The sequence below is a fragment of the Macaca fascicularis genome, chromosome 15, assembly GCF_037993035.2.
Source record: "Macaca fascicularis isolate 582-1 chromosome 15, T2T-MFA8v1.1".
Lineage (NCBI taxonomy): Eukaryota > Metazoa > Chordata > Mammalia > Primates > Cercopithecidae > Macaca > Macaca fascicularis.
Window position 1 is genome coordinate 99,795,561 of NC_088389.1, and position 20,826 is coordinate 99,816,386.

Genomic DNA, 20,826 nt, shown 5'->3' on the forward strand with positions numbered 1-20,826 from the left:
AATTGGTAACGAGCCTCAGCAGGGACAGAGGTAGGCCACCATGCTACCCTGAGAGGATTGCATGTGGACACGGGGCTATGACCTGGCCCTGCTTTGACCCACTAGCTGTGCTATCGGGCCAGGTGGGGCCTGGAGTGGCCTGTGCTAAGGGGCTACTATGAGCTCTTTCCACTCCCCCAAGGCATTGCATAAATAATGTCACTTTCTGTTTGCACAGCAAAATCAAGGACACAATTTTCTAGAACTTGGGGTGCCTCCCCTCTCCCCAGCCCAACAGAAGGTCTACAATGACTGATGGGCCCTTGTTTTTGTTAGAGATGGAACACCCCGCAGGGTTCCGAGTGGTCATTTGTGGCCCACAGGCCACTGGCAAGTGGAGGCAGAGCTGTGGAGCCCTCGGGAGCCACAGAGGGCCTGCTGGCTGCCACGACATGCCAACTCAGCTGCTGCTGGCCCTCCTGTGGGTGGCAGTGCTAGTGATGTGCAGAATCCTGGGACTAGTGCCAGGGAACCTATGGATACCCTGGGTGACCCAGGTGTGCACTGCTGTGGTGGCCTTCACAGTCAGAAGATGACATGCTGAGAAGGGGAGAATCAGCCCAGGGTGAGATCCGCAGAAAGGCCAGGACCAAGATGCGGCCAGCACCTCAGGCTGGAGGGTTCCAAATGAAATGAGCAGGTCCTCCTGTCAGGATCTAGGTTAGTTTCTGAAAAAGCATGAAAAGCAGACCTCCTGAACTTCCCCGAGCGACTGATGCAAAGCACGTCCTGCATGCTTCACAGCACCGTGGAGAGGATCTTCAGGGGCAAACTGCAGACTATCTGATGGCACTGACCATCAGCAAACTGCAGAGCTGCCTGACCAAGAAATTACGAGACAGAAGCAATGTTTGCAGGCAAAGAAGAAGGGGCCAGACACAGTGGCTCACACCTGTAATCCCAGCACTTTGGGAGGCTGAGGCAGGCGGATCACTTGAGGTCAGGAGTTTGAGATGAGCCTGGGCAACATGGTGAAACCCTGTCTCTACTAAAAGTACAAAAAATTCGCCAGGTGTGGTGGCAGACACCTGTAATCCCAGCTACTTGGGAGGCTGAGGCAGAAGAATCGCTTGAACCCAAGAGGTGGAGGTTGAAATGAGCTGAAATCCTGCCACAGCACTCCGTCCTGGGCAACAGAGCGAGACTCTGTCTCAAAAAAAGGAGAAGGAGGAAAGGCCAAGGCAGGAATGAAACAGGCCAGGAATGTTGTAGTGAAGCAAATAGCCTCCCTGTGCAAAGGTGCTATTGTGAGCTCTTTCCACTCCCCCAAGGCATCGCATAAATAATATCACTTTCTGTCACTCACCCCACTGAGTGTCCTGCCTCTGCTCAAGGGTGGTACAATGGGGACTTGGCAGTGGAGGGGAGCAAGGAAGCTGGACATGGTGCTTCCCCAGCGTCCTAGCCACAAGTCCCTCTGAAGAGTGTGGATGACAATGGTGACCTTAGTTGCATCTTTCTAATGTCCTGAGGGGGCAGTTGTAGAAGCAAACATGCAAATGTGGGAAGAAATCCAAAGGAGTAAAGAACTCACGGCACAAGTGCATAGTGTGCTGGGGGAGTAGGCCTCTGCTGCCCGCTCTGCCTGAACTGCACCAAAGACATTTGATGAGGCCATAGAGGGAGTCCACGGAGGAGGACACCTACTGCCCGACCTTTAGCAGAGACTAAGCAAAGGGCACGAAAACTTGAACCGCATGTGTCACACCCATGACCACTACAAGAATATGGCCCAAAACCTGGCCCAGAAATTGAAGAAAGACACTTCCAGTTTTCAGAGAGAGATGGTCTGCTATAAGAAAACGGCCCAGGGGATAGGCACAGTAGCTCACGCCTGTAATCCTAGCACTTTGGGAGCCCGAGGCAGGCAGATGGCTTGAGCTCAGGAGTTCGAGACCAGCCTGGGCAACATGGTGAAATCCTGACTCTACCAAAAATACAAAAATTAGCCGGGTGTGGTGGTGCATGCCTGTGGCCCCACCTACTCGGGAGGCTGAGGTGGGAGGATTGCTTGAGCCTGGGAGGCAGAGGTTGCAGTGAGCCAAGATTGCACCACTGTACTCCAGTCTCGGTGACAGAGTGAGACCCCATCTGAAAAAAGAAAAAAAAAGAAGAAGAAGAAAATGGCCCAGGAAGTCTGGAGGGCTGCCGTGTCCATTGAGAGAGTGCTCCAGGCACTCCAAAAAGAAAATGACCACAATAGGCAGAAATTGGCTGACTATGAGGCCAAGTTCCAGCCTTTTCCAAGCGGCTTTTGGCTCCTGGGGCCCCACCCACAGCTGACAGGGTTCTGGAAGTGCCACAGGGACCATGGGCTGCCAGGGCCCCCAGGAGGGAGGCAGGTCACAATGTGAGGGCTTGGTTGGGGCCAGAGCACCAGCCTGTTTGATTCTGTTTTCCTTGTACCTGGGTCCTGAATGCCCAGAGACTCGGGAACACCAGCTAGTGCTGCTCCCTTTAAAGCACTTTTGATTGATCTCTTGTTAATTTAGCAACTGTTATTAGTTGATGCTGCAGTTGCTTTTATTGAAGTTTGATTGATACTGTTAGGATCATAAGGTACTATTTTTCAAATAAAGATTGTTTAACATAAAAAAAATTTTGTTTTTTTCCTCTCAGCCTTTCACATTGGTTCAAAATCTCTTTCATCCAGCTACATTTCTGATTTTTTCTTGTTGTTTTCCTTAATTTTATTTATTTTTAATTAAAAATAAATTTTTTTGTCAACATGGGGTCTCACTTTGTTGCCTAGGTTGGTCTCAAACTCGTGGCTTCAAGCAGTCTCCCACATCAGCCTCCCAAAGTGATGGAGTTATGGGTGTGAGCCACTGCACCCGGCCTGTTTTTTTTTTAAAGTTGATAACTTTTCAGGTTCTGTGGGATCAGTAGTCTTTCCTCCCACCTTACCCACCCTGACGAGGTTGCAGTATGGAATAAAGGAGAGTTCTAGGGACACTTGCACATCAGTGCCTGTGCTCAGAGCATCTCAAGCAGTGTGAAGGGGTCTAGAGGTTTCTCAGGCTCTGTCTGGCAACCCAATAGCAGCATCAGAGTATAGGGCCAAGGTCCTGATCCTTGGGCTTGGTGTAGTTTATTAGTTATTTTTATGTGACCCTGATGGTTTGGTTCACTCATTTTTTATCTACATACTGGGAACAGGTTCAAGCCCCAGCATTTGGTTGATAATGCAGGAATCCTTGATCCTTTTATTGCCCAAGCTTCCCTTCCTGGTGACCTCCTCCTAGCCTCAGTCTTTGGAAAAGCCCTCCTTGAGTGCTCAGGCAGATTCAGGTGCCCTTTCTTCTGGGCTTCTGTGCACTCTGTTCTTACCTTCATCAGGGTGCCACATGCACCAGTGTTATCTGATTCCATGGCCATTCATCCATGAGGCCATGAGGAAGTGGAATGTACATCTGGTATACCAAGACATGGCAGAAGCCAGCCTCCATTCTGTCCACATGAATACGGCATTCCCAAAGCGACGTGCATGTGCCGTTGTTCACTGGATGAGCTTGAGGTGGATGAACTAGACCACCAGGCTCTCAATGTCATGAATTTAACATTGAATTAAGAAAAATATTTTTTAAAAATAATAGTTTAGGTGATTGCTGGGGTGCTAGGAGAGGAAAGAATGGGGAATAACTGTTTAATGGGTATAGTTGGCCTTCTGTATTTGTGGGTTGCACATCTGCTGATTCAACCAACCATGGATCAAAATATTTGAAAATAAAAAACAATAAAAACAACGAAAATGATACAAATAAAAAACTAATATAACAACTATTAACATAGCATTTACATTGTACTAGGCATTATAAGTAACCTAGAGATGACTTAAAGTATATGGGAGGATGTGCCTAGGTTAGATGCATGTGTTGTACCATTTCATATCAGGGACTTGAGTACCCACAGATTTTGGTATCTGCAGATCCTGGAACCCCTTCCCCGTAGATACCAAGGAACAACAGCACTAGCTTTCCTTTTGGGGTGATGCAGATGTTTTGGAGCTAGAGGTAGTGGTTGCACAACATTGTAAATGTACTAAATGCCACCAAATTATTCATTTTTAAATGGTTAATTTTATGTTATGTGAATTTTACCTTAACAACTAATAATAGTATAGGTAAGGCACAAGTATAGGTAAGGTAATAATAGTATAGGTAAGGCACATCAGTGGCACAAAAATGGCCCTAATTTTTAAACACTACTGTAGCATAGCAGGTGTCACATGTGAGGTAGCAAAAGCTGGAGATCAAAGTGTGATACCTGGAGACTTATCAGTAAGGGTCAAATGTTTTTTCAGGTTTTGAGAATGATTCTGGGAATTGTTCCAGAAGATCTATTGTATAACTCTTCTTAGATGCTAAGATAAGAAGTCAGATATACACTGTAGCTCATTTTGTGTTATTTTCTAGAGCCTTACTCCAGTCAATTTCTTGGGGGCAGCATTTGTGGAATCAGTGGTTCATCTGAAGGGCTGTACTCTGGAATTACTGTGTATTTTTTTTGTCTTCCAGTGGACCCAAGCGTTATGACTGGACTGGGAAAAACTGGGTGTATTCCCACGACGGCGTTTCCCTCCATGAGCTGCTGGGCGCAGAGCTCACTAAAGCCTTAAAAACCAAACTGGACTTGTCTTCCTTGGCCTATTCCGGAAAAGACGCTTGATGCCCAGCCCAGTTTTAAGGACTTTAAAAGCTATTAGGCCAATACCCCAGCTTCATTATGCAGCTGAGGTCTGTTTTTTTGTTGTTGTTATTTTTTTCATTCCTGCTTTTGAGGACAGTTGGGCTATGTGTCACAGCTCTGTAGAAAGAATGTGTTGCCTCCTATCTTGCCCCCAAGTTCTGATTTTTTATTTCTACAGAAGATTTTTTGGATTGTCTGATTTCCTCCCTCACATGCTATCCCTTATCTTTTACAATGTCTTATGCCTATCCCTGAATATAACAACCTTTAAAAAAGCAAAATAATAAGAAGGAAAAATTCCAGGAGGAAAAATGAATTGTCTTCACTCTTCATTCTTTGAAGGATTTACTGCAAAAAGTACATGAAGAGCAGCTGGTCAACCTGCTCACTGTTCTGTCTCCAAATGAGACACATTAAAGGGTAGCCTACAAATGTTTTCAGGCTTCTTTCAAAGTGTAAGCACTTCTGAGCTCTTTAGCATTGAAGTGTTGAAAGCAACCCACATGGAAAGACCGTTTCTTATTTGTGATTTGTGGCTGCCAGGGAGTGGCCTGTACTGGGTTGTCCAGGAAGACCCAGTGCTGTTTCTTCCGCATATTCACATATGTGTCTGTGTGTATATATGTATTTTCAATTTAAGGGTTAGTATGGAATCAGCTGCTACAAGAATGCAAAAAATCTTCCAAAGACAAGAAAAGAGGAAAAAAAGCCATTTTCGTGAGCTGAGTGATATAGTGTAATAAACAAAATCATGGAGCTGAGGAGGTACCTTGTCAATGTAAAGGGGCATATAAATGAAAGAGATACTCATGTTGATAAAGAGAGCCGCGGTCCTAGACATAGTTCCGTCACAAAGTAGTTGTCCCTTTGTGGACAAGTTTCCCAAACTCCCTGGACCTCTGCTTCCCCATCTGTTAAATGAGAGGATAGAGCATGGTTGATTCCCAGCATTCAGTGGTCCTGTCAAGCAGCCTCACAGGCGAGCTCTAATTCCCGTTGGGTAGATGAGGGGATGACAAAGAACAGTTTTTAAGTTATATAGGAAACATGGTTATTAGTGTTGCCCTATTGAGATTTCAGTTGAATTCATGTGATAATAATAGCCATCCTTGGCCAGGCACAGTGGCTCACACCTGTAATCCCAGCACTTTTGGTGGCCGAGGTGGGTGGATCCCCTGAGGTCAGGAGTTCAAGACCAGCCTGGCCAACATGATGAAACCCCATCTCTACTAAAAATGCAAAAATTAGCTGGGCATGATGGCAGGTGCCTGTAATCCCAGCTACTCGGGAGGCTAAGGCGGGAGAATCACTTGAACCCGGAGGCAGAGGTTGCAGTGAGCGGAAATCGTGCCATTGCACTCCAGCCTGGGCGACTGAGCAAAACTCCATCTCAAAATAATAATAATAATAATAAGCTATCCTTTATTGTACCCTTACTGGGTTAAGCCTATTATACCACACTACCTCATTTTAATTTTTACTGACCTGCACTTTATACATAAAGCAACAAGCCTCCAGGACCTTAAAATTCACACAAAGTTATGCTCATATTATTTTCTTATTTAAAGGAGGATTTATTAGTGGTCGGGCTCACACCTATAATCCCAGCACTTTGGGAGGCTGAGGTGGCTGGATCACCTAAGGTCAGGAGTTTGAGACCAGCCTGGCCAACATGGTGAAATCCCATCTCTATTAAAGATAAAAAATTAGCTGGGCATGGTGGCATGCAGCTGTAATCCCAGGTACTTGGGAGGCTGAGACGGGAGAATTGCCTGACCCCGGGAGGCAGAGGTTGCAGTGAGTCGAGATCGTGCCTGAGCGACTGAGTGAGACTCCGTCTCAAAAAAAAAAAAAAAAGAAGGGTTTGTTAGTGACAAGTCTGTATTAATATGTAGCAAAGCCTTTTCCAAAGGGTGAATAAAAACACATTCCATTAAGTTAAGCTGGGAGCAGTGGCATATACCTATATTCCCAGCTACTTAGGAGACTGAGACAGGAGGATTGCTTGAAGCCAGAAATTGGAGATCAGCCTGGGCAACATTGCAAGATCCTATCTCTTAAAAAAAGAAAAAAAAACCTCTTAATAATAAAACAGTATAAACAGAAGCTAAATAAGTAAAATATTTTCTTTCTTCTGAAATAAAATTATTTTTTGAATCTGATGGAAATGTTTAAGTGCAGTAGGCCAGTGCCAGTGAGAAAACAAATAAAATCATACATGTTTGTGTGTGTGTGCATCTTGCTTCTACTGAAAGTTTCAGTGCACCCCACTTACTTAGAACTTGGTGACATAATGTACTCCTTTATCTGGGACACAGCACAAACTTAAGAGGTATGCAGTGGGGCTGCTGTGACATGAAAGTGGAAGTTAAGGAATCTGGGCTCTTATGGGGTCCTTGCGGGCCAGCCCTTCAGGCCTATTTACTTTTATTTTACATGTAGCTCTAATTGGTTTGATTATCTAGTTCCCAAGGCAGTGGGAGATCCCTATTTAAGGAAGGAAAAGGGACCCAGCACAGTGGCTCATGCCTGTAATCCCAGCACTTTGGGAGGCTGAGGCGGGTGGATCACCTGAGGTCAGGAGTTCGAGACCAGCCTGGCCAACATGGGAAAACCCTGTCTGTACTAAAAATATTTAAAAATTAGCTGGGCATGGTGGCTCGTGCCTATAATTCCAGCTACTCAGGAGGCTGAGGCAGGAGAATCGCTGTAACCTTGGGGGTGGAGGTTGCAGTGAGACGAGATCATGCCACTTCACTCCAGCCTGGCCAACAGAGCCAAACTCTATCTCAAATAAATAAATAAATAAGGAAGGAAAGGGACTTCAAACACATGAACAGCAGCCGGGGGAAGAATCAAAATCATATTCTGACAAGCAAACTGGAAAAGTACCACCGTGTGGACCAATCGCCCCCCCACCGCAGACCCTGGGAGCATCGCCTCATTTATAGTATGGTCCAGTCACCAACGTGAAGGATGAGTTTCCAGGAAAAGATTATTAAATGTTCACTATAACATATTGGAGGAGGTGAGGAATTGCATAATACAATCTTAGAAAACTTTTTTTCTTTTCTGTTTTTTGAAACAGGATCTCACTTTGTCACCCAGGCTGGAGGACAGTGGTGCAATCAAAGCTCATGGCAGCCTCGACCTCCCTGGGCTCGGGCAATCCTCCCACAGGTGTGCACCACCATACCTGGCTAATTTGTGCGTTTTTTGTAGAGATGGAGTTTCACCATGTTGCCCAGGCTGGTCTCAAACACCTGGGCTCAAGTGATCTGCCTGCCTCGTCCTCCCAAAATGTTGGGATTACAGGTGTGTGCCACAGGTGTGCATCAGAAAGTTTTTTCTATTATATTTACCTTCTTGAGTGGGTAGACCCTCAGCCACATAGAAAATAAAACGTGCCAGCATGACTTACCATGACTTATTTAGCTCTCTCGAGTTGCAAAGAAGCAATGAGGTATGTAAAAGAGAACCTGGGTTTTTGAATCACAAATTCTAGAATTTAATTGAAGCTCTGCCTCTTGTTTGTTGATACACTGGCCTCATTTTTTTTTTAATCTATAAAATGGAGATATCTAACATGTTGAGCCTGGACCTACAGGCAAAACACAGTCCTGATGTGAGAAGCACTCAATTCATGACAAGTGTTGTTCTCACGTGCACAGCGTAATTTCATATTCACATTGGAGGACTTCCCCCAAAATATGGATGACATTCTCTACTCAACCTTGAACTTAATCAAAATATTCATTTTACTTAACTTCGTAGTAATCAAAATATTCATTTTACTTAACTTCGTAGTAGATTCTGTTTCCCTGGAACCATTCATCTTGTGCCTTACCATGCTTATATTTTACTCCATCTTATGTACACCTTATAAAAATATTGTAGCCAATTTAAAATTTGACAGTTTGCATTAAATTATAGGTTTACAATATGCTTTGTCCGGCTATACTTGCCCCAAATTCTGACAAATGCTTCTGCCACCTCTAAAGGAAGACCCATGTTCATAATGATGGAGTTTGTGTGGATTAACCATGCAAGGTTGCCAAGGAAAAATCACTTTACACTTCCAAGGTACACACTAAGATTAAAGTAATTTTAGTCCGTGTCCAGTTGGATTCTTGGCACATAGTTATCTTCTGCAAACTAAAACAGCTACATGGCAGCAAGGGAGAAGGGAAGGAGGGGCGAAGTTTTGAAATTTCATGTAAATTTATGGTGCTGTTCAAAACGACAAGTTCATGACTTTCTGTGTATACAGTAAGAAATTCGCTTTTTGTTGTTGTTGTTGTTTTGAGATGGAGTCTTGCTCTGTCGCCCAGGCTGGAGTGCAATGGCGCAATCTGGGTTCACTGCCACCTCTGCCTCCTGGGTTCAAGCAATTCTCTGCCTCAGCCTCCCGAGTAGCTGGGATTACAGGCACCCGCCACCACACCTAGCTAATTTTTGTTTTTGTTTTTTTTCATTTGTTTGTTTGTTTTCTGAGATGGAGTCTCACTCTGTCACCCAGGCTGGAGCGTAGTGGCACAATCTCGGCTCCCTGCAAGCTCTGCGTCCCGGGTTCACGCCGTTCTCCTGCCTCAGCCTGCCGAGTAGCTGGGACTACAGGTGCCCGCCACTACGCCTGGCTAATTTTTTGTATTTTTAGTAGAGACGGGGTTTCACCGTGTGAGCCAGGGTGGTCTCGATCTCCTGACCTCGTGATCCGCCTGCCTCGGCCTCCCAAAGTGCTGGGATTACAGGCGTGAGCCACTGCACCCGGCCTAATTTTTGTATTTTTAGTAGAGATGGGGTTTCACCATCTTGGCCAGGCTGGTCTTGAACTTCTGACCTCGTAATCCACCTGCCTCAGCCTCCCAAAGTGCTGGGATTACAGGAATGAGCCACTGCACCCAGCCAGAAATGCCTTTTAATCTTTGGTTTCACTTAATTAGCCAGGACACTTGGAGTGCATCCCGAAGTACCTGATCAGTGGCCCCTTTGGAGTGTGTAAAACTCAGCTCACTTATATCCCTGCATCCGCCACAGAGACAGAATCCAAGCTCATATGTTCCATCTTCTCTGGCTGTATCGCTTAAGGAATGGAAGGCACCAGAAAAGATTTATTGAAATGTTTATTAGCTGAAGATTTATTTAGACAGTTGAGGAAAACACCAACACCCAGTAGTAAAATTGGCTCTCAAAGATTTTCTTCTCCTGTGAAAAGCCAGACCTCTGAGGCCCCATCCAGGTAGAAATACTAGTGCAAGAAGGGCCTCTGCTGTCCACTTGTGTTTCTGTGATCTGTGGAAACATTGTTAATGCCACATCTTGACCTCAAATTTTTTAGCTCCTGGCCGGGCGTGGTGGCTCACACCTGTAATCCCAGCACTTTGAGAGGCTGAGGCTGGTGGATCACCTGAGGTTAGGAGTTCAAGGCCATCCTGGTCAACATGGTAAAACCCCGTCTCTACTAAAAATACAAAAACTAGCCGGGCATAGTGGCGCAAGCCTGTAATCCTAGCTACTCGGGAGGCTGAGGCAGGAGAATTACTTGAACCTGGGAGGTGGAGGTTGCAGTGAGCCAAGATCACGCCATTGCACTCCAGCCTGAGCGACAAAAGGGAAACTCCATCTCAAAAAAAAGAGAGAAAGAAAGAAAGAAAAAAATGTAGCTCCCGTGTCTGCCATCTTAAGTGTAAAGGTGGCTAAATTATATAGAAAAATAAGACAATATCATTTCCCAATTACATTCCTTTCCTACCCCACTCTACAATGCTAGTTGAGATTTTCCCAAAAGAAAATGGCTTAAATAAAACCCTAAGAGAAAGAAAAATTTTAAAACTCTCCAAAGCTCAAAAGTAATAGAAACAGATGAGTTTGGAGTCAGGATTTCTGTGTAAGGTTGTCTAGGCTGTGTACTGCACAACTCCAGGTGTCACTATTCACAGAGATTATAACTACAGTGTGAGGTGAATGGTGCCACTGACAGCTATGCAAACCGTCCACAGCATAGCCACCTGGTCCTGCTGGAATTTCTCTTGCCAATCCATCAGCAATTCCCCTTGTATGTTTCACCAAACATCCCTTAAATCTGCCCGCTCCTACCCATCCCCAGTGGAGGTCCTCATCATTTTTCACCTGCATTTTTGCAGGAGCTTTCTTATATCCACCTTCCTCCTTTTCTCTCGGCCCATCATCTATCTACATGGTCTCCAGAGTAAGCTTTCAGAAAGGCAATCTCTTATCTATAAAATGTAAGCAGGACCAAGGCCAAGTTTCTTAGCCTGAAAAATGTGCTTTTCTGACTGAACTGTTCAGACACTGACTGTACATATAATTATGCTTTTCTACCCCCTCAGGCTCAACACTTTGACTCCAACAATCCCAAATCCCCAGATCCCTAAGTGTGCTGTACTATTTCACATGGCTCTGAGACTTGGCTGGTGCTGTTTCCATTTTGGTCTTTGCTCCCCACATCTCTGCCTGGGGGGTAGATTCTACCCTGAAAAATGTTCTTGGCACAGCCTTGCAAACTCCTCCTCCACTCAGCCTCTGCCTGGACGCCCTTGATTGTTCCATGTCCTCAGCATATCATGTTTGTCTTTCCCAGCACTGACTTACCATGTGTCACCCCTGCTGGGCTGTGCCATCCATGAGGCTAGGACTGTGTGTCTCCTTTGTTGACTGTTGTTGCCCCAGCATCTCACACAGTTCCTTGCACACAATTAGGGCTCTATAAATGTCAAATAAATGTGTTATAATTGTATGTTTAAGATTGTTGTTCAAATAAACTCTAAATAACCCCAACTCCAAGAGTGTTAGCAAGAAATACAAATTTTACAGAGGAATGGCTGGAGGTGGGGAGGGTGTCCATGGAGTGAGTTACCTCACACAGGCACAGAAAACTTGAACCTCCTAAGGACACTTTTATTCTCTCTCTCCCATTTTTCTCTCCTGGATTCCCGTTGTCTGGTTGCGTTTCTTTCTTCTCCACTACTCCACTTCCTCAAAAATTCCTTTAGGGTTTGTTCTTAAGCTTAGGTAGGTTTCCTATTCTGAAAAACAAAGTCCTGGTAATTATCCACCTTACCTTGTTGGGGATGTGGACGGCAAGACGCTCAGACTCCATGACTCAGGTACATTGCAACGATTAGGCTGAAAGTTCTCTGAAAGTAAGTGTCCACATCTTTTCATGTTTGGTTCCCAGGGCTCACTACAGTTGTTGGTATAACATAGGCGTTCTAATATCTTCTTAAAGAATCAATATCGTTAAAATGGCCATAAATGCCCATAGCAATTTACAGATTCAATGCTATTTCTATCAAACTACCAAGGTCGTTTTTATTTTATTATTTTTTTCTTTGAGACAGAATCTCTCTATGGTCACCCAGGCTGAAGTGCAGTGGCGCAATCTCGACTCACTGCAACCTCCGCCTCCCGGGTTCAAGTGATTCTCCTGCCTCAGCCTCCCAAGTAGCTGGGATTACAGGTGCCCGCCACCACACCTGGCTAATTTTTGTATTTTTAGTAGAGACACAGTTTCACCATGTTGCCCAGACTGGTCTTGAACTCCTGACCTGGCCCGAAAACTCATTTTGTTTAGATACATTAAGGGAAATCTCAGAATAATCAGCTAGAAAAATTGAAAATGGTTGCCCATGAGGAGGGGAGAACTGTTATTATTTATGTCAAATAAAATTTGTTAGAGGTCATTGATTTGCACTGTGTTCCTGCACCAGGCCCCAATAGACCAAACCAAATGGAGTCACTCTTGCTGAAGTTCCGTGTCACCAAACCAAAGCTAAGTGGTTTATCTTACCTTCTGGGAAATTAGGGGAGAGAAATCATAGACAAATCCCCAAACGGGCCAGTTTTCACTGGCATAATAAGAAAGTCCTCTCTGTTTTAACTGTATTAGGAAAGTAACTCTGAAAAGACCAATCCACTTTTTGGTCCCTGTTTCTGTTTTCTTCTAACCTCCTCTGCCCACCTCACTGGAGTACCTTTTCTGAATTTTTAGAAGACATGTTGCCCTGATCCATGAATTGCAAATGAAAGCCAATTAGATCATTTAACTAAATTCATTGTAATTTTGTCTTTTGACATTTGTAAACAAGCCTTGTAGTACTTGCTAAACAATGGGCTGGGCGCAGTAGCTCACACCTGTAATCCCAGCACTTTGGGAGGCTGAGATGGGTGGATCACCTGAGGTCCGGAGTTCGAGACCAGCCTGGCCAACATGGTCAAACCCCGTCCCTACTAAAAATACAAAAGTTAGACGGGCATGTAGCATGAGCCTATAGTCGCAGCTACTTAGGAAGCTGAGGCAGGAGAATTGCTTGAATCTGGGAGGCAGAGGTTGCAGTGAGCTGAGATTGTGCCACTGTACTCTAGCCTGGGCAACAGAGTGAGACTCTGTCTCAAAAAAAAAAAAAAAAAAAAACCTTGCTAAACAACATATGTTTATTATTTGATAAATTATAAACAATAAATTCAAAACTTTAAAGAGAAAACATTTTATTGATAGCTCACTGAATACAAATTTATAAAATATTATTTAGGCATTAATTTTGAGTTACACATTTTCACCCATCATTACAGATGTTATATGGAGTTGCTGGAGTATGAGAAGAGTGTCTTCATCCCAATAGCTTTCAAAGTGAAGCGGCAGCTCATGCCTGTAATCCCAGCACTTTGATAGGCCGAGGCGGGTGGTTCACTTGAGGTCAGGAGTTTGAGACCAGCCTGGCCAACATGGTGAAACCTCGTCTCTACTAGAAATACAAAAATTAGCTGGGCGTGGTGGCGCACACCTGTAATCCCAGCTACTCAGGAAGCTGAGGCAGGAGAATCACTGGAGCCCATAAGGTGGAGGTTGGAGTGAGCCAAGATCATGCCACTGCACTCCAGCCTGGGTAACAGAACAAGACTCTGTCTCAAAAAAAAAAAAAAAAAAAAAAGTGAACCTCTGGGTCCCCCAGATCTCTTCAGAGATATGTAATGTTCTCCTTCTTCCAACTACATAACTCTGTGAGCCTGGGTTTTCTTCATATACTCCAATGAAAACAACATATTGCAACAGATGGAATGAAGAGACAAGTAGAAGAATCCAGCTGTTTTCCATTAAGCCAAACATTACACTTGTCAACTGAAGAATTCTGAGATTAATACATTTGCAAAGAAGAGCTTTATTTCTCCTAAAAGATTGCAGCCTGCAGGGTGGTCATTCTGACAGGCTGAGAAATGTAGTCTCTGGCCAGAAGCCAAAAACAGACACTGAGGGTCAGAAGAATAAGACAGGCATTTATGTTGAATAGGATGACCAAATATATGTATTCAATAAACTATAGGAGGAGTCATGAATAGTCATGAAAGGAGAAACATGCACATGCTCAGTTGAGTTTCATGCCTCTCCATGGGATGCATGTGCAAAAATTTGCAGCATTAGCATGATCAGAGGGTGGAGTTTTCTGTCCCCTGACATCAAAAGGTGAAACAGAGGACACAGAAACCCTCACTGTGCATCCTCTGTAAACTGGCCAGAACCACTCCATTGTGGGCAGTCTATTATGAGGAAGGAATGCTGGTTAGTTGTGCAGAAACTGCAAAAGGAAGGGGCAGCGTCAGACCATTGGTTGATATCAGCGGTGCAGCTCGTCCTTCCAAAGGGCTGATTTCTGTTTAACCTGTAGGAAGGAAATCCTAATGGTGTTTAGCAATGGAGAGGGTATAACAACACATCATGGCAGGAACTCAGTTTTCAAGGTTTCTCTGGGGTCCCCTTGGCCAAGAGGTGGTGTATCCGTTTAGTCAGCTGGGCAACTTAGGATTTCATTTTTATTTCTCAGAGTTTTATAAAACTCTAAAATAATTATTTGACAGCCAGATGGGAGGGGGTCCCTGGAGAAACTCCAACCAGCCTGCCCACTGGGGTGGAGCCTCAGGAGTTTGCAGCAGGGAAAAGCCTGGTGCCTCCTTTTCCTATGTGAACCTGGGATTCGAGCAGCCTGGTGGGAAGCACTCTAGCAGGGGACTCTGGCCTTGCAGAGGATCCCTGTTCCCCCCAACCCTTTATTTCCCATTTTCACTTAATAAAACCCTGCTTTACTCACCCTTTAAACCATCTGCAAGCCTAAACTTTTGTGGCTGTGGGATGGACAAGAGCCTTATCTTTAGCTGAACTAAGGAAAAGTCCTGCAGTGATTCCATTCTTCCCACCAAATATGTTTTGTTTTGAAAATATAGCTATTTATCGTAAATATGTCATTAATATTGTTAAATCGAATTTAGCCTAAAGCTGCCTCCTTACATAGTTTAAGCTTGACCTAAAGGTTATTCTGTACTTAGTGAATTGTAACCTACCTAGATGTGTAAACAAGACTGTGACCTACTCTTGTGACAATCATTGGATTTTGGCCAAAGGAGGTCAACTCTTGACACTGCTTTCAAACAAGGCAAATATGGAACTGTAACCAATCTGGCTGTTTCTATACCTCACTTCTGTTTTCTGTATGCCACTTTTCTTTCTCTGTCCATAAATCTTCTTCCACCACGTGGCTGTGCTGGAGTCTCTGAGCCTACTCTGGCTGAGGAGGCTGCCCGATTCTCAAACTGTTCAATTAAACTCTGTTAAATTTAATTTGTGTAAGGTTTTCTTTTAACCATATAAACAGATGAGTTTATGATTGTTATGTCTTTTTTCTTTTCTTTTCTTTTCCTTTTTTTTGAGACAAGGTCCCACTCTGTCGCCCAGGCTGGAATACAGTGGCATGATCACGGCTCACTGTAGTCTCGCACACCCAGGCTTAAGCGATCCTCCATCTCAGCCTCCTGAGTAGTTGGGAGTACAAGCGCATGCAACCATGCCTGGCTAATTTTTTTTTTTTTTTTTTTTTTTATAGAGATGGGGTTTTGCCATGTTGCCCAGGCTGATCTCGAACTCCCGAGCTCAAGCGATTCTCTTGCCTCAGCCTTCCAAAGTGCTGGGACCACAGGCATGAGTCACCACACCCAGCTATTATTTCTAAATTAATGAACAGATGACCATTTTCAACATTTCTCAGTTTTAATTTTAAATATGATTAAAAGGACATATATAACACACAAACAAAAGCTCTTTGGAGTCCTCTATAACTCAAGAATATAAAGGGTCCTGAGATTTTTCTTTAAAGAGAACCACTGCACTCTCCTAGCCTACTAGCCCTCCGCAATCCATCCTGGTTCTCCCCTTGGGCAGGAGAGTCCTGTTCTGGACCCTCAGGGACCCCTCACAGCATCCCCTAGCTATCATCTAAGGAATCTTTCTCCATCTGGACTTCCCGTTTTTTTCTTCCCCCTTTAAGGGCCCCTTATTCTTTTCATCTAATTTTGTGTGCCACCTGCAAAGTCCTTCTTCCTTCTTCTTCTCTTCTCTTCCCTCCTCCTCCTCCTCCTTCTCCTCTCCCTCCTCCTCCTCCTTCTTCCCCCTCCTCCTCCTCCTCTCCTTCTCCTTCTTCTTCTTCTCCTTTTTTTGAGACAGAGTCTTGCTCTGTTGCCCAGGCTGGATTGCAGTGGTGCAATCTCGGCTCACTGCAGCCTCTGCCCTCTGGGTTCCAGTGATTCTCCTGCCTCAGCCTCCTGGGTAGCTGGGACTACAGGTGCCTGCCACCATGACCGGCTAATTTTTTGTATTTTTAGTAGAGATGGGGTTTCACCATGTTAGCCAGGATGGTCTCCATCTCCTGACCTCGGGATCCACCTGCCTCGGCCTCCCAAAGTGCTGGGATTACAGGCGTGAGCCACCGTGCCCAGCGACTAATTTTTGTATTTTTAGTAGAGACGGGGTTTCGCCATGTTGGCTACACTGGTCTTGAACTCCTGACCTCAGGTGATCCGCCTGCCTTGGCCTCCCAAAGTGTTGGGATTACAGGCGTGAGCCAACGCACCTGGCCTGAGTCCTGCTTCTTCCAGATCTGGTGCCCAGTCCTGACACCAGAGGTCTTGTTCCAGACCCCAAGAGTGTTCTTGGATCTTGCCCGGGAAAGAATTCAGGGTAAGTTGCAGAGTATAATGAAGTTAAGATAGTTAATTAGAGACTACTCAATTACAGAGTAGGGCATCCTCAGAAAAAAAGAGGAGGAAAGCACGACTTTAAACGTAGTGCTTGCTTATGTAGTTTGTATAAGAATTGTGTACTTAATTACAAAGGCTTGTGATCAGCTTGTGACAGGCTGCTGGTACTGTTATTTTCCTGTTACTATTGATTTCAGCCAGAATTTATGAGTACACTGTTATCTTTAAAGCAGAATCTATTATTAAACTAAGAATGCTTTTTGTTCTTAAAATATTGGGGCATTTCCGTAAGTTCTGGGTCTTTAGTTAGCAACTTTAACTCATTCCCTCAATCATAAACATCTCATGACCAAGAGTGCCCAGTTCCTGGGGAATGTAACCCAGCAGGTTTGGCTTTATTTGGCCTTTATTCAAGATGGAGTCCCTCTGGTTAGGACACCTGACAGTCCCTGGAAACCCAAAGGAACCCTTCCATGTGGCACAGGGAATGGAAGAAAGAAAGAGATGAGGCAGGAAAATAGCGTCTGAAGGCAGGAAACATAGGCTGATTCACACTTCAGCTATGACAGAAAATATCCTCTCCTTGGCCAGGCGCGGTGGCTCAAGCCTGTAATCCCAGCACTTTGGGAGGCCGAGACGGGTGGATCACGAGGTCAGGAGATCGAGACCATCCTGGCTAACACAGTGAAACCCCGTCTCTACTAAAAAATACAAAAAACTAGCCGGGCAAGGTGGCGGGCGCCTGTAGTCCCAGCTACTCGGGAGGCTGAGGCAGGAGAATGGCGTGAACCCGGGAGGCGGAGCTTGCAGTGAGCTGAGATCCGGCCACTGCACTCCAGCCTGGACGGCAGAGACTCCGTCTCAAAAAAAAAAAAAAAAAAAAAATCCTCTCCATAGGGTGTATGCCTGTAACTTTACTTCATCCTCTTCATTTACATAGGATGTACCCCAAGTAACCAATGGAATCATCTAGAGGGTATTTGAACTCCCAAAAATTCTGTAACAGGGCCCTTGAGCCCCTATGCTCGGGCCACTCCCACACTGTGGAGTGTACTTTGATTTTCAGTAAATCCCTTCATTCCTTCCTTGCTTTGTTTGTGCGTTTTATCCAATTCTTTGTTCAAGACGTCAAGAACCTGGATGCCCTCCCCTGGTAAGAGAGACATGGGCCTTTCAAATGACCTGACTCCTTTATCCCAGCCAGGTGTGTGCCCAATCCTGAGAGGAAGAATAGGGAGGGGGACATTCAACCCAGCCTTCCTCTCTGTGTTAGCAGCGTCTGGATGGGTTGGGGTGGAGTGGGGGTGTTCTAGTCTGCTATTTACTCCCAAAGAAACTTTCCTGCTTCACTAGGCTCACGGTTCTAAAGGCAAGAACAGCCCTAGTGAAATCTTTCAAGGGTTTTAGAAAAGAATGAATAAGGGAAAAATTAAAAGATTGCAGGGTGCCATAAAAACATCCCAGTAAGGCCGGGCGCGGTGGCTCAAGCCTGTAATCCCAGCACTTTGGGAGGCCGAGACGGGCGGATCACGAGTTCAGGAGATCGAGACCATCCTGGCTTACAGGGTGAAACCCCGTCTCTACTAAAATACAAAAAAAATTAGCCGGGCGAGGTGGCGGGCGCCTGTACTCCCAGCTACTCGGGAGGCTGAGGCAGGAGAATGGCGTGAACCCGGGAGGCGGGGCTTGCAGTGAGCTGAGATCCGGCCATTGCACTCCAGCCTGGGCAACAGAGCTAGACTCCGTCTCAAAAAAAAAAAAAAAAAAAAAAAAATCCCAGTAAAACAAACACCTTTCTAGATGCCCTTTGGAACGTACGTGGAGCTCAGCCTCCATCCCTTCACACCAGATCCAGTCTTCATCTTTGTGGTTCACTGCCCCCTCACCACTCAGGAGGAAAACCCCAGCTTCTGTTCAGGCTCCCCTTCTCTCGCTTAGAATTTTTCACCAGAGGCCGGGCGCGGTGGCTCAAGCCTGTAATCCCAGCACTTTGGGAGGCCGAGACGGGCGGATCACAAGGTCAGGAGATCGAGACCATCCTGGCTAACACGGCGAAACCCCATCTCTACTAAAAACACAAAAAATTAGCCGGGCGAGGTGGCGGGCGCCTGTAGTCCCAGCTACTCGGGAGGCTGAGGCAGGAGAATGGCGGGAACCCGGGAGGCGGAGCTTGCAGTGAGCTGAGATCCGGCCACTGCACTCTAGCCTGGGCGACAGAGCGAGACTCCGTCTCAAAAAAAAAAAGAAAAAAAAAAAAAAAAAAGAAGAATTTTTCACCAGAGTTTCAGAAAGATTTGTCAGGACCACTCCATGCCCAAGGTAAAAAGTATAAGTGGTACGAAAAGGTAGACACTCATCAGACTGCTAAAGAGTGTCATTTAACCATACAAACACCTGATAGACTCCAGGTCAGAAGGAAAAGCTGCATCCTTGACTAACTCCACTGGGGCATTCTTATGTAAACTAAGATCCAAGAACTGCATCAGGAGAGAAATCAAGAGCCCTGGGGATGTTAGGATGAGCCCTAGAGGTGCTAAGAAGGGTTATTTGAAAAACCAAAAAGTGGACTGAGATTCCCTTCCTTTTCAGGGAAGAATTGAGACCTTTCCTTTCTTACTGTTCAGACTGAGGGCTGATAAGGGCAATTATTTCCTGGAGCCACTGGCTACTGCCCTGGGAAGGAAATCCGCTGGGCTGGGGGGAGGGAGGAAGGCAGAACCGGGCCTTAACTCTCCCTCCACTACATCATTTTCCCGTACCCCTCCCCTCCTCTCCTCCCCTGTCTCCCGCCCCCGCCATCCGAGAATGACACTTGGCCTGAGAAAGGAGGAAGGTAGCGTAGGTGGACACTTCCCTTGTCCTGTTCCAGGGGTGTCAGTGACAAGGAGATGTGAAAAAAGAAGGAATCATAAGGCTTCCTTTGGAAAGAAGGGAGATCTCCAGGGGCTTTGGGAAGTCAGGTTAATACTGGGAAGGCTGGAGACTCCCAGTAGATAGCGTTCAGGGCTGCATTTGGCAGCAATCCTATAAAATACATTCTTCTCTAAGGTTGGATACAAGCATTTAGAAGACTGGCCATTAAAAATAAAAAACAGTATTAATAACATTAATAATCATGAGTGTCAGTAGTGTTGAAATTTTTCTGGAATCCTTTCCCAAGTTACCTAATGCCCAGAGAAGGAAAATAACAGTGTTTAGTAGACATAAATTATAGGATTAGTGCAAGTAGCTATTGAGATGATGAGCCAAGGCTTGTAAATTGGTTTTGTTTTGGTTTTCCTAATTAGATGTTTGGGCCTATCTGTGTCTGTGTGTGTATGTGTGTGCGCGTGCGCGCTCGCATGTGGTTAATTTCTTGACTTTTGCCTCTGGCTTTTCCTGATTTAAAAAAATACTTAAAATGGTAGGAAGTGGCACACACCCTTGATGGATATGTGTTTACATTAAAGAATTGGCTTCATAAATTTAACTGGGACAAGGAAACTGTGAAGGACTGTATTTTTGCCTTTATTTAATAATTCATATATTCAACCAACCGTTATTGATTGCCTATTTTGAACCAGGCCACGTGTTAGGATACAAAGGTTAACAAACACACTCCCTCACCTTACAGAATTCATGGTCTAGTGAAATACAGAGATGGAAAATAAATAGAAAAGTACATGGATAAAATGCATTGTGGAAAGAGTTATGGTCATAGTGTATGCTATAAGCTTATAGAGGCTGCCTTTGTACAAACATACATAAGACTGCTTTTTAAATTATAAAAGGCAGTACATAGGCCAGGCGTGGTGGCTCACGCCTGTAATCCCAGCACTTCAGGAGGTCAAGGCGGGTGGATCATCTGAGGCCAGGAGTTCGAGACCAGCCTGGCCAACAAGGTGAAACCCCGTTTCTACTAAAAATATATTTTAAAAATTAGCCAGATGTGGTGGTGGGCGCCTCATCCCAGCTACTCGGGAGGCTGAGGTAGGAGAATCACTTGAACCCAGGAGGCGGAGGTTGCAGTAAGCTGAGATGGCACCATTGCACTCCAGCCTAGGCGACAAGAGCAAA

At 45.2% G+C, this 20,826-nt stretch overlaps 1 protein-coding gene across 6 annotated transcripts in view; it reads left to right on the forward strand.

The window, feature by feature from the left end:
- The window catches only part of FXN (frataxin), a 48,997-nt gene extending 33,639 nt beyond the window's left edge, over positions 1–15,358 (forward strand). For 2 of the 6 annotated variants that reach the window (XM_074017619.1, XM_045373144.3), the window contains one exon: positions 13,321–15,358. In XM_074017619.1, the coding sequence (XP_073873720.1) occupies positions 13,321–13,417 (97 nt within the window). In that variant the 3' untranslated portion in view covers positions 13,418–15,358. Of the gene's footprint in view, positions 1–2,791; positions 2,796–4,556; positions 5,490–13,320 lie in introns of those variants that run through there. The other 4 variants (XM_074017618.1, XM_045373142.2, XM_065530662.2 and 1 more) reach the window with 3 other exon arrangements.
- Positions 15,359–20,826: the final 5,468 nt, after the last annotated feature.